General features: G+C 44.2%; 1 protein-coding gene across 3 annotated transcripts in view; it reads right to left on the bottom strand.

Annotated features, from left to right (window-relative positions):
• Nucleotides 1-606: 606 nt before the first annotated feature.
• THRA (thyroid hormone receptor alpha) overlaps nucleotides 607-16,948 on the bottom strand; it is a 268,232-nt gene continuing 251,890 nt past the window's right edge. For all 3 annotated transcript variants that reach the window (XM_033917906.1, XM_033917907.1, XM_033917908.1), the window contains 3 exons: nucleotides 8,961-9,107; nucleotides 8,505-8,763; nucleotides 607-7,692 (listed from right to left, as the gene is read on the bottom strand). In XM_033917906.1, coding sequence (XP_033773797.1) covers nucleotides 7,442-7,692; nucleotides 8,505-8,763; nucleotides 8,961-9,107 — 657 coding nt within the window. In that variant the 3' untranslated portion in view covers nucleotides 607-7,441. The remainder of the gene's footprint in view (nucleotides 7,693-8,504; nucleotides 8,764-8,960; nucleotides 9,108-16,948) is intronic.

Below are 16,948 nucleotides of genomic sequence, written 5' to 3'. Positions count from 1 at the left end.
TAAAGTTAAAAGCAGTAATAGTGGAAAATACGAGAAAGGAATCAAAAAGAAAAGAATTACAGTCTCATGGGGAACAAGGAAAAAAAAAAAAAAGGAAAGCCCAAAAGGGAGGGAATGGGCTGCAAGAAGCTGGTAACGGAAAAAGCCAGAAGCAAAATCAGGTGTCCACCCTTGCGTCACCAATGCAGGCTAGGACAATGTGCAAAAATTTTCAGTGGCATTATCTCAATAATGCTGCTGAAGACTGGCCCCCTCTGGTTTCGCTACCTGGACAAACGCTTTTGAATATTGACCGTTATTATTTTCCTGGGAGGGTGGCAGGTGCTTGGAATAGACCACTCGAAGAGATGGTGGCAACTTAAGTTTTATCAGTAGGACCTCAAACGGTGGTGTAGCGAGGGTAGAAAGACACCCAGGGCGGTGGCGTCCCTCCCCCGCTCTCTTCTCTGCTCCCCCTGCTCCTTTCCGGCCCCCCTTGCTGATGAAAATGCTTCCTCTTCAAAGACGCCTTTGAATAATGATCTCTTTTCTCAACCCTTTTTTCTTTAGTTCTAACATTAAATAGGCCTTTCCTTACCCTTCCTCTTGTTTTTTTTCCTTATCGGCTTTATTTTTAAATATTGTCATTCTCCCCACTTACCTTTCATTTTATTATACGTCAATATTGTCTTGTTTAATTAGTCTTTATTTGTGCCCCCTTTTTTTTTAATTATTGTAAAACACTTAGAATTTCTGATGAGCGTTTAAACAAATTTTTAATAAACTTGGAAACGGGAAGTGAAGGTGTGCACATGGCAGGGGGAGGAGCAGGAAGGGGAGAGGAGGAGGAGGGGTACCAGTGCCCCCACCAAGATGGCACTCAGGGTGGACCGTCCTCCCTCCTTACTACGCCACTGACTTCAAACATTCTTGGGACAGAGCTTGATAAGGGGTTACTAATACTGTCATTTCCTCTCAACCCCACCCCTTCACTCCCCTAAGAAAAGACCTAAGGAAAAGATGATAAAGAGATCCACAAGGCACAGCTAAAGGAAACGGACCTAGTGGCAGTGGTAGCTGGAAGGAACCAGCATGTTACAACATGCCAACAGCTACCTGGACTGATGCCAGCAGAATGATGGCAGCCAGGTATTGTCCAGCAAGGCCAGATGTTTGGGAACGGCTGTTGTGATTATTTCAAAGCCTAGAGGTAAAATACTGGGGTTGGGGGATGGATTTTTATTTATTTATTCAGTTTTCTATACCGTTCTCTCAGAACGGTTTACATGAGATTATTCAGGTACTCAAGCATTTTTCCCTCTCTGTCCTGGTGGACTCACAATCTATCTAATGTACCCGGGGCAATGGAGGGATTAAGTGACTTGCCCAGGATCACAAGGAGCAGTGTGGGTTTGAACCCACAAACTCAGGGTGCCAAGGCTGTAGCTTTAACCACACACAAGTCATGCTCCATGGCTTACCAGTGTGGAAAGGGCAGATTGGAGGGGGGGTCAGTCTTTATCTGCCATCATCTACCATGTTCACTGATTTTTGTCAGTACCCTAACACTGCCATACCTTGCTCATATAGCACACACACTCATGCACCATCCTCACGCGAGTACTAGATGGGTCGACTGCTACTCATCTTCCATTATTTACCAAGTTGGGGTAGAGAAAAGCAGACCTCCCATCCCACTTATTTTGCCTGGATTATCTTTCATCCTGCTGCAACCTGAAATGTTCCACAAAATGGTAGCTAAGGAGCAGAATTCTAAAACCTCAATAGTTGAGCAACAGTAAGATATCTTCTTGCTGTCATCCTCTTTGTGATGTGTTTGTAAGCCCTTTCAGACTTCTAGTGTCTCCCAAAGAAACAGTTTGCACAGTAAGCTCCATCTCTGGTGTATGCACAAGTCTACCTCCCTTTCCTGCGTTTGGCAATAGGCTGGCAATGCTACAACTGTTCCCCCTATCCAAGAGAACATGAGTGATGCTCACCCAGCAGAGTTCTCATCTAATAAAGGTCTAAGAAGAAATAAACTGGGAGTCTGAGAGGAGATGCATTACATCAGCTCATGCAAGGCCTGGTTTCATTTCACGACACCTGCTCTTCCCACAGAAATTGAACACACAGGCTCCCAAAGACCACCAAGTAAAAACAAACCTGGCCCTTTGCTGCCTTTTCAGGCCATGTGGCCAGCAGCACTGAATTACATTTTCTAGCTTCTACCCCCCCCCCCCCCCACCAGGAAAGGGGCACAGGTCACACTACAAGCAAGGTTACAACTGGGCAAAGGACTCACAGTGTCTGTACTGCACAAGGACATCTTGCACACAGAATAGCGGGATCCGAAAACACAGGACACCAGGAAGAAATAGGGAGAACCTTTATACAGCAAGAATCAGAGGTAAGCATGTTCTCTGATGGTGTGAGATGAGATGGGCTGTTTATGGGATTCAAACCAAAGCTTCTACCATGTGGTAGGGGCTGAGGGGGAAAAGGGGACCTAGGATGAAGGAGGAAGAGGCTGCACCGGAGAAGCAGGGCAGGAGCTTCCTACCTCCAGGCCATAAGCAACAGCTGAACCAATTGTGGCTTTAGGGTTCCCCAAATTCTCTTTCAAAACTTTCCCAACTCTGGTCCACTATCAGAGTGAAGAAGCAGGTTGCGCATCAGCTGCTCCTTCTGACTGGTTAGCTCCAAATCAGACATGGGAGGAGAGGATCCCCTTCCCCCTCCATGACTATTTACTCCCTGTGGTGGCCAACTGTCCTGCAGCTCAGGGGAGAGGGGGGAACCAGTTCACAGAGTTCAGTAAAAAAATAATTTTTTTTTTTCTATCATGAAAACACATTCATCTTGTCCAATGCACTTCAGGGCAGACAGTGAGACACATCCCCCACTCCCATGCCCATGCCCACCCACAAAATGTCCCCTAGACACAATCACTGCAGCAATGATATCCCTTCCTCATCCCCCAAAACAACCTCTTTCAGCTCAAGATATAAACTGATCCCATATCTGCCACTGGAAAATAAAACAAAACATTTAAGTGACCCGTAAAATGTAAGAAACAGACCGAGGCCTTAGTTTAAAGTAAACTGCCCTCTCTTGCCCACCCCTCCACTTCTTATTGAGGTAAGAGGCACTGTGCCTTCACACTAAAAACCAGCATAGGAAAATCATTGATAGAAAAACACACTCCAACCAAAAGTGTGTCCAAATTTTAAGGGAAAAGAGAGGACATGCTTAGGTTAGTCACAGGGTCTCTGTTGACACAACAGCTCCTCACCTTGCACTCATGCAGAGAAGAGATGTGTGTGTTGGATGGAGGAGTCACTGCCTTATAGATTTATTTATTTTTCAGGTTTCGTTCCTCACAGGACTTCATTAAAAATATAAAAGGAAAGAAATTCAGTTTGTAGCCGGAAGCAGAGTCTCTGCAGCAGATCCTGCCCAACCTACCCTCGAATGCTTCTGTCCATAAGTGCAACACAGTGGGAGGTAAGTGGGTTGGTGATGCATGCAAAGACCTTCTGCAGCTGCTCCAGCCTCTCGGAGCATGCAGGGTACCCCAAGGGGGGGGGGATGGGGATGACTGTCTTCTCTGTAATACCATCCAGGTGCCTTTAGCAGTGACTGGGGAAAGTTTGAGCCCAAGAGAGGGAATGAATGACATGTTGCTTGGAAACTGTGCAGTCATAATACCACTGATGTTTACGAGGCCAGTGAGATGAACACGGGTTACACAGGGCAAGCTGGCGGACCAGAACAGCATTTACCTGCAAAAAATCCTATGCTGGGCTATGTAGAAAAGTGGACAGGAGTAATGTGAGGGAACCGAGGGGATGCTTTACACCTAGAGTATCAATTGAGGGTCCTTTAAAAAAAAATCAAGAATTCTAAACATCTAATATCCAAGAATACCAGGCACTGATCCCAAGTAAAGTGCCAGATCTCAGGAATTAGGAACTGCTTCTTCTCCTAGTGCTTATCACTTGCATTATTATTACATAGTAACTTTTCCTTTTACAGGGAAAAAACCCTAAAATCCAGCTACTCTCTGATTTCACCTCAGTTTACAGGTCAAAGCAGCTTTTCTTTTTTTAAATGTACATATCTCTGCAGAGTGCAAAGAGAACCAAAAGCTTGGAATGTGTTCCTCCCACTGTTGATGGTCTGGGGGACACAGTATCAACATTCTGTGTTTCCTATTCTAGTTCAATACTGCAGGATCTCAGAGTGTAACATTTACTTTAACCAGTAAACTGGAGAGAGACCTTCAGCTGCGAGTCACCGAACAACCTGATGGTCACCTCAATATAGAGAAAGCTATACAAACACCAATTTTTTATATCAGTGCATTCAGGTACCCAAAGTTCCAGAGACAAAACATTCCAGACAATTACCAAGAGGCACTGGGTTACGGACATAATTGGCCTTTCTCTAAGCTGTTTCCCAGATCCCGCTCTTGCGCGATAACTTGAGACAGTGTCTCAGTCCTATCTACGGGTGTGTCTGTGATCTCTCAAGACAAGACAGGACACTGGTACTCACTATTAAAAGCCTGGTATTCCTTTGCCACAGACACACATACTTCTTCCCATCAAAAATAATTAATAGTTCACTTAGTGCCTTCTATCCATGGCAGCTTGCCAAAGGCCTACAAATATCAGCACTAAAGGTGCAGCCACCTCTGAGGTGGAAACTCAGCAGCAAAGTTTGGTGCACAGCACACGGCACCACGTGGCAGGGAAAAGGGAGAAAAATTTAGCCAGGACACTGGCCGAAGTCGGGGGGGGGGGGGGGGGTGGAGGGGAAACGACACAACTGGGACTTCTCGGAGCCATGTCCTGGGATTTTTAATGTCCGCTGGGCAGACAGGATCGCTGTTTAACGTCTGGTCCAAAAGACGCTGCCTTCAGCAGAGCCAAGTTCAACAGCTCTGGAATTAGCAGTGAAAACCTGCATTGTGGTAGGAGATACACTTGAAAATGCAATGTCAATCTCTCCTGCTACTTTAAAAAGAAAGAAAAAAAAGAAATTAAATACACTTTGATAAGTTCTCTGAGCAAGATGGTTGATTCAACACTGTACTAATCAAACAATATTTATTTGCGGACTGTCCTTTAGCTGTTCATTTGCTGGATTTGGTGAATCTGTACACTGAATATACTGGTTCCCTTCGGAAACACAATAGGGCTCCTGCGATGCTCTTTAACCCATTTATAGATGGAGTGAGCTAGGCAACCAAACTAGAATCACATGAAGCAGTGTTAACAGGCTTGCTGGGTAGCTGTTCCTTCGGCTTTGTAGTTGAGAGTCTGAAAAACTCGCTGCTTGAAAGGAGGCCAGCGGCACTATCAGCAGAGAGTATGGGAGCCTTCACAGATGGTGGCAACAGTGGGATTTCTAAAGCTAAGCTTCAGACAGAGGGCCACGATGGATACATTCAAAGTAAAGCTTCCTTCTCCTCTGGAGGAGAGGGTGTGGACAGGATTACAGGTGTCTCTCCTGGGAAACACCACTTCAGGGGTTCTGAAGTGGCCGGCAAGACCCACGGTTTTTCAAAAAAAAAATAAAAAAAAAAACCAAATTAAAAAACAACCTCCCTTACACAAACCTACAAGTGCAACATTCATTTTTAACTGAAGGCAATTCTTCAAAAAAATCGCATTTCCTTTGGCTTGTATCCTCTAAAGATTTGCTGAATTAAATTGCATGTGGCTTTAAAAAAGTTTCTTTAAGTAATTCTTCAGCAGAAATTTGCCAGTTTGTAGTAATTTAACAAATGCTAATTCTGTTCCTTTCCCTCCTGGAAAGCCATGCTTCTTTTCTCCAGGGAAATTTTGAAATAATTTAAAAATAAATAAAATAAGGGGTGGGGAGGGCGGTGGTGGTATGACAGGGGGCTTCCTGCCCTGAGCCCACTGGGTCGTGCTCTCCTGGCTCTCTGCTAATTCTGTCTGGACAGATAGACAGACTGAAATTACAGAAAAGCAAAGATACTTAATCTGTAGCAGGTGTTTTCCGAGGACAGTAGGTATATATTCTCACACGCGAGTAACGTCATCTATGGAACCCAGTATAGACACTACCAACTGCACTATATCTTTAATTTTTTTTGCAGTGCCCACACTGCACACACAATCCTACCTGATGTCAGCTCACAGGACCATCAGTTCAGTTAAAAAAAAAAAAGCTAAGAAGCCATTTAGGGGGAAGTGGGCAGACTGTGAGAATATATGCCTGCTGTTTTCAGAGAACACCTGCTACAGGTGGGTATCTTTGCTTTTTCAAGGACAAGCAGGCATAGTCTCACATGTGGAACTCCTAAGCTGCAGGATCATAGATTTTGACAAGCCTAGCAATACCCAAATGGGTTGGAGGGAAAGTTGATGCTCAGGGAGCAAAATGATTCTGTAGAACTGCTTGTCCAAATTCTTCTGGGGTTTTGTTCCAAACAGTAGTGGGAAGTTATGGATTAAAGACCAAGTGGCCACTTTGCAGATGTCTGCAATGAATGCAGAGCAGAAATTAGCTACCGAAGAAGCCATGGCTCGGATACACAGCTCTGAAGCATCAGCCCAGCCTGAGTATATGTGAAAGAGATATAATCCACCAGACAACTGGAAATGGTTCTCTTGGAAACAGGAACTCCAAGTCTGTTAGGGCCAAAAGTCACAAAGAGCTGGGGGGGGGGGGGGGGGAGATCAGAAGGTCCTATGAGCTGATGTCAGGCAGGAAGGCACTGGCACATGCACAAAAATTTAAAGTGACAGTGTACTTGGTAGTGTCTGTACTGGGCTCCATGGATGATGTCACCCGCATTTGAGAATATAATGCCTGATTGTCCTTGGAAAAAGCTTTTACCAGTAAGTGCTGCTGTGCTACACCTCAGAGTCTCTCCTTTTGAGGTAAGAATGTAGCAGAAAAGGTGCCAAGTGGCTTCATAGAAAAAAAAAAAGTGCTTTTAAAATCTAGAACGATTTTCTCTCATTTTTTCCCAGGGGACCATTAACAAAACAAAACAAAAAAAAAACCCAAAGAAAAACTAAAATGGTTGATTGTCTTAATGTCACAGCAAAAGCTGCTATGTCCCATAAAATTCTGTTGGGGACAAGTGGTGAAGAAATATATTTCCCACTCTAATTCAATTTGGTCTTTTCTCTTTTCTGGAGAAGTAGAAAATGCTTTTTTCAGCTTGGAACTGCCCCCACCTCCACTCCACCAAAGAACAAGAGGCAGCAGCAATTCCTCCCTTCCCTGCCATCTCCTGTGCCCCCTCCCAAACTTGACTGCAACTCCAGGCTAGCAGGAAAGGGGAATGGAGAGATGATGGCAGGAAGCTGTCCTTATATTCTCCACTTTCCTTCTTCTAATGTCCGTTCTTAAAACAAAACCCCAAAATGAAGAAGGGCGGGGTGGGGGTGGGGGACAGCAGTTGCTTGGGGGAGCCTCAGACGTCTTGCTCCTCGAAGACCTCCAGGAAGAGCGGGGGAAATAGTTCAGTGGGACATTCGACCTTCATGTGCAAGAAACGGCTGGCGTGGCAGGCCCCGATCATGCGCAGGTCTGTCACCTTCATCAGCAGCTTGGGCCAAAAGTGGGCAATAGCATGCTTGCGGTGGTTGATGTAGTGTTCGAAGGCCAGCAGGTAAGTCTCTTGGCATTTCTCGATTTTATCGATACAGATCAGGCCTGTTCGATCTGAAACAGATGCACAGAAATAAAACAACTCCCACTCCCCAACCCAAGATTCCTGTCAGTGCAACTGATTTTTGAAAGCTCCATTAAAAAAAACCAGAAGCAAAGAAGTGTTTCTTAAGCTATTCCTGGAATACGCCTTATCCAGTTTGGTTTTCAGGATATCCACAATGAATATGCATGAAATAAGAGTTCTTATCTCATGCATATTCATTGTGGATATCCTGAAAACAAGACTGGCCTGGGTTTACTCCAAGCACAGCTTGATAAAAACCAATATAGAAAATGGTAGATAAAACCAGTGGTGTTGTAAGTGTGTGTGTGTGGGAGGGAGGCGGGGCCTGTACTGCCCGGGGCACTACAACCTCTCTTCCTTCCACTCCTTCTCCCACTGCATGTGGGCCTCCCCTTTCCCCTCTAGCTCTTTGCCAGTGCTGCTTGTGCCAGCCTTGGCTCTCCCTCCAACGTCACTTCCTGATCGTGGGACCAGGAAGTGACGTTAGAGGGAGAGCCAAGGCTGGCACAGGCATTATTGGAGATGCTGCTGGCACCAGAGAAGTCAAAGAGGTATGGGAGAAGGGAAACGGTGCATGGGTAGTAGGTGCAGGTGGCACCACCGCCTCAGGTGCCTCCCACCCTCGCTACGTCACTGGATAATACCAATAGTTTATAACCCTGTTCCCGCCATAAATCCCACCAATCCAATCACTGAAACATGGGCACTGCCACTGTGATCCCTCCCAGCTCCCTCCCCATATTGGTACCAGCCAGCTCAGTCATAGCAAAAGGGGAACCTTCATTGCCTTAGGACTCACCTGAAGACATAAGCAGGACTGCCTGCAGCAGAGCCACCTCTGTATCATCCAGATTAAAAGCAGAGAGTGACTTGCCCAGGTCAAAGATAGCATCAGACACCACGCCAAGCCCTCCGTTCTTCAGCTGCTCCCGCTTCACAGCCATCTCTCCACTTAGTGTTAACGTCTCGCTCTCGGGGTCGTACCTGACTGCTGCACGTAGGGACATGATTTCCATGCAACAGCCTTTCAGAAGAATGATCTGATCTTCACAAGGCAGCTTTTTTTGGAGGGTGGGGGGAGGGAGGAAAGAGAGAAAGGGGCTATTAGTGCCTGGGATACACAGGTGCGAGGTATACACAAACCCAAATCAGACAAAGTGCACAGAAGAAGGTAGGATAACAGTAACCTCAGAGCATGCTAAGATTTCAGAGGTAACTGCATCCATATCCTGCCTCTGGCACTGGCATTACCTACCTCAGAAAACATTGGTAATTTTTTGGCAAAGTCCACCACCCGGGTGATAGCTGGGGTGATTATTTTTGTAAACTCGCTGAATGCTTCTAGATCCACCTTGTCTCCATCTGGCATGGGAGCCACAGGCGACTGGCCAATATCTTCTGGCTGGGAACAGACAGATAGAAAGAAGGGCTTTTACTTCAACTGTGGGTTTGGGTCTTAGGATCCAATACATTTCTCACACGCACAAAACTTGGTGAAGCAGCCTGTGACTGAGGGAAGGAAGGGCCAGGTCAAAGGCCAGCGATGTGCTGCATTATAACTCAAGCAAGGCACAAGTATCAGCCCACAGCCCCTCTATCCAACAACCTCGATTTATGTGAGGGGGAAAAAGATTGTCACAATGACAAAACAGAGTAGGTCTTCACCACATAAAAAGCTTCACTTTTAGAGCATTACAGTATTCAGATCACTAATATTTAACAGTCTAAGACCGATCTCACCAAGGCAGACCTCTATTAAAGCACATCATCTCCTGATCAGTAACTTTCTAGTGATATTTGAAAATCTTATCCCCTCCCACCAGTATTCCTACACTCATCTGGCTTTTAATTGGAGGATGGAGGAATGTTCTCTTCATATCTCCCATCAGGACCATCTCTTGCATGTCTGTTGTACAGCGCTGCGTGCATCTGGTAGCGTTTTAGAAATAATAAATAGTAGAAGTAGGAGTGGGCCAGCTCAAGCTATGGACCAAGTGAGGCTGCGGCCTAGGGCACTATGATAAAGGGTGCCAAGATCCCAGTCTAGTCTACCTTCAAACTTCAAGAGGGATAGATATCTGACTGGGATGTTGGCACCTTTTATCATCAGTGCCCTGAGCCGGTGCCTCATCTAGTCGGGGGGAGATTTGAGAGTGAAGGGAAGAAACCGGATCATAGGTGAAGAGAGAAGAAGAAAGATATCAGAATGCGACGTCAGGGGTGCCAATGCAAAAGTCAGCTCAGGATGCTACAGTCCCTTGCCAGCCCTGTCTCCCATGTACATTTCTTAATGCCATCTTAATATATACCTATTATCAGTAAACAAATATTCTTACAGAAGGCCACACATGTGGCAAAAAAATTCAACTGAGGTCTATGTAATGTCACCTCATTCTTGTCAGATCCAACTTTCCCAAGAACAAAATTCCATTTACTACTCCCAATGTTCCCTCTAAGGACCGAGTTGATGTGAGCAAAAAATTTTTGTTACATTACCCTGATGGTATTATACACACTGTATATTACAAATTAAGAATGACAAATATAAACAAAAAAAAAAGGGAAATAAGATGATATTTTATTGAAAGGACCTAAAACATTATTCAACACTTCCTTCCCCAGGCCAAGACAGTAAGTTGTCCTGACTTGAGAAAGGAGGTTTTGGTCTCTGACACTTGGTCAAAAATGTATTAAAACCAGTTCAATGAAAATATATCATCTTAATTCTATTCTCTATTTATATTTATTAACCTTTATAAACACAGATATCACACTACTTTATCTTGAATGAAAAATAAAGTTCTTTTTTTCTACCTTTGTTTTCTGGCCATTCACTTCTCTGGCTTCTGCTTTCCTCTGTCTTAAGTCTTTTTCCAGGATTATTCATTCCTCCTTTTCCTTTTGGCTTTCTTCAATGCATTTTTCTACCTCTATGCCAAGATTTAACTCAGTTTGCCGCTGCTGTTTCGGGAAAGCTGCAGCAGCAGAACAAGATGGAAGAGTGATACTGGAGGAGTGCTGGTCCCAACTCTACTAGCTGCGCGGTGGGGGGGCTGAATGGCTGCGTGGCCTTCTGCTATAAGGTGTGCGGCTTAGAGGGAACATTGGCTGCCACCATCCTCTGCTATTACCATGGATCTAGGCTATCACCCCCTCCTCCCAATAATCTGGCCTAACTCCCTAATCTTCCCCCTTTCAACCAAGTACCACAATTCACACACATCAACACTCACCTTTCCCGTCAGCTGCTAACCCTGTACCACCTTTATAGTTTTTGAATGTCTTAATGTTGTATTGTTCTAAGGTCCTTCAACATTATGATTGTATGTGTTTTATTTGTAACCTGCTAACAATTTTAGATTGAGCAGACTAGAAATTGTTTAAATAAATTGTATTGAGCATTTCATAAGCCCCCACATCCTCTTCTGTTTGGAAAGCGTCACATGCCATTCTCAGGACATCATTCCTTAAAAATTGCTTTCACAGTCCAATATAGAGGGGGGGGGGGGAAACCCCATAACCAAATGTTTATTTCCAATATATTGGTAACCACGCAGGTAATGTTATCTTTGAAAATTCCTATTTTCAGCCCAATAAGCTATTCAAAATGAGGGTCAGAGATTATTAATCAGCTAAGAGAGCAAAAAGTAGATATTCAAAGTGTGGCAGAGTGACAAAACTAGCCAGTTAATTCTTCACTCTTTTCCTAACTAGACTTTGATCAGTTCTTGAAGTTATTTTGTAAACTTTACCTCTTACTACATGAATGTGAAGCTTCAATATTGCACAGCAGTAGGTGGAGTGTCACCAAATTGTGCCTGACACCATCAGTACTCCACTAGCTTCCCCCTCCTCCCAGCATGCTTTCTTAATGTTGGGCATGCATGGCACCAAATCACCAACACTGGTACAAAGCACATGAACTCTGCAGAAGCCATTTAAATCTCGACTACAACCTGGCTGAATCCCTATTTGGGTATCTTTTCTGCAAGTGACTTGGACAGCTAAAAAGTTCTGGATGATCAGGTATTGCTCTGGGTCTTAGGTGGCAACTCAATGTATAGACCCAGAAGTTATAAGGTCAAATCCTGGTGCTGCTCCTTGTGACTCTGGGCAAGTCGCTTAATCCTTCAATGTCCACTGCTTTGAATGTCAGCTTTGAAATGCCAAAACGACAAAAAGATACTATACAAGTCCCTATTCTCTTTCCCTAGAATGTAATTCCTCTCTTGACTATGGGTGTGGTTACTGTCTGGATACCTTTTTCAGCAGGAACAGTTCCAAATTGATCTGACTTAATTCCATAGTATTCATATAGGCTCCATGTAAGATGTAGTAAGGGGAGGGGTTAGACTGCCCCAAGCACTGTCTTGGTGGAGGCACTGGCACCTCTCCGCCACCCCCACTCCACACTTGTGCCCCCCTTACCTCTTTAAATCTTCGCCAGCGTAAACAACTTTTCTGGCCTGGCTCCCCTCTGAAATCACTTCCAGGTCGCAGGGTCAGGAAGTGATGTCAGAGAGAAAGTCAATGCCGACACGAGCAGCAGACCGCAGAAGCTGCTTGCACTGGCAAAATTTGGAGGTACAGGGGGGGAGAGGGAGAGAGAGTGTGGCAGGGAAGAGGGAGGGGCGGAGAGGAGGGCATGGGGGGGGTGCACCACCAGCACCTCGGGTTCCTCCTACCCTTGCTACACCACTGGATGCACACATTTTCTAGGTGCTCTGGTTAGGAGCATAACAACTCAAGCTGGACTCAGCTGTTCTTCCATGGCCACTAGAGGGAGCTCTGTGACCAGTGAAATGCTCACCAACTCAAGTTCATATTTTATTTATTATAGCCACCGATCCTTCAACAGGCCTCACAGCTGCTCAGAGTCCTCTGTTAGCACCTGGGTATAGAATCTGTCTCGGTCCCTCTCACCCTCTGCATCAGTTAAAACATAAGAGTAACCATAGACACCATTGGTCCATCTAGCCTAGTATCTAGTTTCCACAGTGACCAATCCAGGTCACATGTACTTGGCAGAAACCCAAATGGTAGCAACATTCCATGCTACAAATCCAGGGCAAGCAGTGGCTTCCTCTATGCCTATCTTAATAGAACACTATGGACTTTTCCTCCAGAACTTGCCTAAACCTTTTTTAAACTCAGCTATTCTAACTGCTGTTACCACATCCTCTGGCAACAAGTTCCAGAGCTTAACTATTTTTTGAGTGAAAAATATTTCCTATTTGTTTTAACAGTTATTTCCATGTAAGTTGCCCATTTTATTCTCCTCACTCCAACAAAATTAGCACTAGTACCATTATACAGCTCTGGTTTAGAAGTGTGCACAGGTATGGGAGATGAGCACACCCTACGGGAATCTGCGGGGATGGGAACAAAAAATAAAAAGCTTTATTATCGCAGCGACGGGAGGGGATGAGTGGAACAGGAATGGACTGGGAGGGAATGGAGAATAAATCTGTCCCTGCATATGCCTCAACCTCACAACCTCGGCAATCTGCTTGCCCACCAGGTCCAGCATCAGCTTTTCCCACCCTTCTATAACCCCAATGTGGTGCTCTCTGCCCCCGCCTATTTTTAACGTCAGTCTTTGAACCCCCGCAGGCAGCAGTAGCTGTATAAAAAGGCTGCCTGTGGCCTGTACAGGCTTTTTCCCTGTGGACCTGGGTGAGAGGAAAGGCCCCAGTGCAGACAATAGGTTACGCCTTTCTATACAGCTCCTACTGGCCTGTGTGGTCGAGACCTGATTTTAAAGTAGTGCGGCAGTGGACAGATCGGCAGAGAGAGCTATGTTGGGTCCAGTGAGGGAGTAGTAAGTGATACTGGACCATGTTGGCCTACAGGCTGGAAGGGGATGGGGGGAGAGCATCCATATTGGGTTCTGAGAGGGGGAGGAGCAGGGAGGTGATGCCTGACTATGCGTGGGTGGGTGGGAATTAAAAAAACGGGGGGGGGTGAGGCCGGGCCAATACAGGAGGACCTGGAAGTAGAGAGATTGGACCTGAGGCTGAGAGGTAGAGAGTTGGACCTAGGGGGAGCAGGGGATAGAGACGAAGGAAGGAGTTTGACCTGGGGATAGGAGAAAGAAAGACATTACAAGCCCTGTTAAATGAAGGTTGTGGACTGGAACAAAATTATGGGAAATGGCGTGGGTTGGTTAATGAAGGAGATAGTGTGGGGACGGAAAAAGAATTGACTGACAGAATATATCCTTAATCTGGATATATTACGGGATGTGAAAACTGATTTTGTAAGAGTTGCATACGGCTCCTCTTACTGGGACAGACTGAAGGTCCATCAAGCCTGATATCTTGTTTCAACAGCAGCCATCCAAGTCACAAGTACCTGGAAAGATCCCAAAATATAAAACAGATTTTTATGTTGCTTATCCTAGGAATAAGCAGTAGTTTGTCAAGTCCACCTTAATAACGGTTTATGGACTTTTAGAAAATTATCCAAACTTCTTTAAAAATCTGCTAAGTTAATGCTTTCACTATATTTTAGCAACCAAATGCCAGAGCTTTAATGACACGTCTAAATAAAGAAATATACTAACTTAGTAGCTTCGTTGTATGTCTCCTAGTCCTAGTAGTTTTGGAAAGAATAAACAAGCAATTCACATGTACACCATTCCACTCAGGCCCAGATACATAACGGTTCAATGCCACTGGTAAAAATTACTATGGCAGGAGTGACTCCCCCCCCCCCCGACTGATGCTCAGCACGAATAGCATGCAAATTATGTGCAGCTATTTGTGTGGAGCAGTGCTGATAAAGGGGGAGAAACTGTGCATGGTGCCTTCTCAGAAGAGCAATCGCTAAGCACAGCTCCTCCCCTATCCCTCTGTCAAATTTGTTTTTGCTGTTCTCCCCTGCCGCTGATCAGTGCTGGCAGGATTCCCCAAAGTCACCGTGGCTTTGGGGCCTTCCCCTGCCAACTCGGTGGGATTTTCTAAGGAAGTCTGTGGGGTCTCATTATTGCCATCCCTGGCTTCAAATCTTTCAGTATGTGTAAGCAGAAAAGACTAGACATGGGCCTATATTTTGGCTGAATGGCCTTCTTCAGGAATCAATAAAACATTAAACACAAATTTAGCGCAAGACAACCATATTACCTAAACATATATATATATATACACACGTACATACACACACAAGTGATCAAACAAATATATATAAGTAATCCAAAATATTCATAGATAATCAAATATAAAACATCATGCACTGTACAGTATATTCAGATGTGTTCCCAAAAATGTATGCATTAAAAAATAAATACATAACTCTATAGAAAGGTATAAACTCTAATCACCTTCTAGTATTTATTTTAAAAATTTATATTCCGCATATCCTATGCAGAGTACAATAAAACATCCAAATGAGAAATAAGAAATTACAACCTTCACATCCAACACATATTTCAATAAGACAACAAAACAACATTATACAATAAATATATAACAATACAACCAACAATAAACAACACAAACAGAAATAATTAATTGTTGTTACTTGACTGCTGGTTCATTACTCGCTGTTACTGATTGCAAAAGCACGCAAGAACAGAGACGTTTTCAGCTTTTTTCTGAACTGTAAGCCCGAAGCTGCTTGCCTAAGATCCGTAGAAAACCTGTTCCAACAAATACGGCCCTGAACCAAAAACATCACTTTCTGGTGACTGAAAAGTTTAACCACAGACAGGGAGGGCACATCAAGACAGAGCTGACCTCTAGAGCGTAAACTCCGTGCCGGAATGTAAAAATGCACCAGTAATCGTAACAGCTCCGGAGCGCCATCCTTCAAAAGTTTAAAAGTTAAACCCAGAATCTTAAACGCCATACGAGCCCTAATAGGTAACCAATGCAAATCTTTCAAAACTGACGTAATGTGCACAAACCGAGAAACATGTGCCACCAAACGAGCAGCGGCGTTTTGAGAAAGTTGCAAGGGCCTAAGAACACATTGAGGTCAACCAAAATACAGAGCATTGCAATAATCCAGCACAGGATTAATCATCAGCATCAGGTAGTTTTAAAATTATCCTCAAACAGATAATCTCTTATTCTCTGTAAAACGCATAGCCGATAGAATACGCTTGAGACCATTTATTTTATTTGCACCTTAAAAGACAATGTGAAATCCAGTATGACACCCAAATATTTGCATTGCTACAACACGGGGACAATAGCGTTATCTAACATGACCTCAGAGGGAAATGCTTGTAGCTGAATGTGTCGACCGAAACAGAGAATCTCTGTTTTAGAGACATTCAGCTTTAACTGATTATTATGCATCCACCCTTGAATCACCTGAAATGCGCTATGAAGCACTCCCAGGGCCTCAGTCATAGAATGGCGAATCGGAATCAAAACCTGTATATCGTCTGCATAAAGACAGAAATTCAAACACAACTCTTAACTTTTTGCAAAATGGTAACAGATATATATTAAATAACATTACATTACATTGGTGACTTCTATTCCGCCTGTACCTTGCAGTTCAAGGCGGATTACAAAAGAGCTAACTGGACATTTCCAGGAACGTTACAACTTTTTTATTTTTTTTGTTACAAATGAGAATGAAGGTAGCTGGGTATTTCCCGGAAATCTTGCAGGTTTGGTAATACGGAGACTGAACATTTCAAGGCAAAATTACAGATAAGATAATAGATGGGATAAGATAAGATCATTTCTAGGCAAAATTACAGATAGATAAAAGGTAGGATAGCAGGACATTTCCAAGAGCTTTATATTTAAGGAACAGTGTTCTTGGTTGCTATTTTGATGAGGAAAAGATTACCAAAGAAGTGGAGGCTTTGAGAGGGGATTTTATTATGGTGGGGGGTTTGGGGGGGAGAGTTAAGGTAACTGGATGTATTTTTTGAATAGCATGGTTTTGATTTCTTTTCGAAATGATTTGAGGTCGCAGGTTATTGTCAGCAGGTTGGTGATGGAGCGGTCGAGTTTTGCTGCTTGCGTCGCAAGGAGGGTGTCAAACATTTTCTTGCGTTGGGTATCTTTGAGTGGAGAGTAAGCAAATGTAGTCCGAGTTCTTCTTTGTCTAGTGGTGAGGTTCTGATTTAGGCGGTTGTTTAGGTAGGAGGGGGCAGAGCCGTTTAATGCTTTGAATAGTAGACAGTAAAGTTTGAATAGAATTTGTGCTTGTATTGGTAACCAGTGTGAATCTAGGTAGGCAGTGGTGATGTGGTCATATTTTCTCAGAGAGTAGATCAGT

Source organism: Geotrypetes seraphini, chromosome 13 (assembly GCF_902459505.1).
Source record: "Geotrypetes seraphini chromosome 13, aGeoSer1.1, whole genome shotgun sequence".
Lineage (NCBI taxonomy): Eukaryota > Metazoa > Chordata > Amphibia > Gymnophiona > Dermophiidae > Geotrypetes > Geotrypetes seraphini.
Note: the sequence above shows the minus strand (reverse complement) of the source record. Positions and strands in the feature narration are given on the sequence as shown.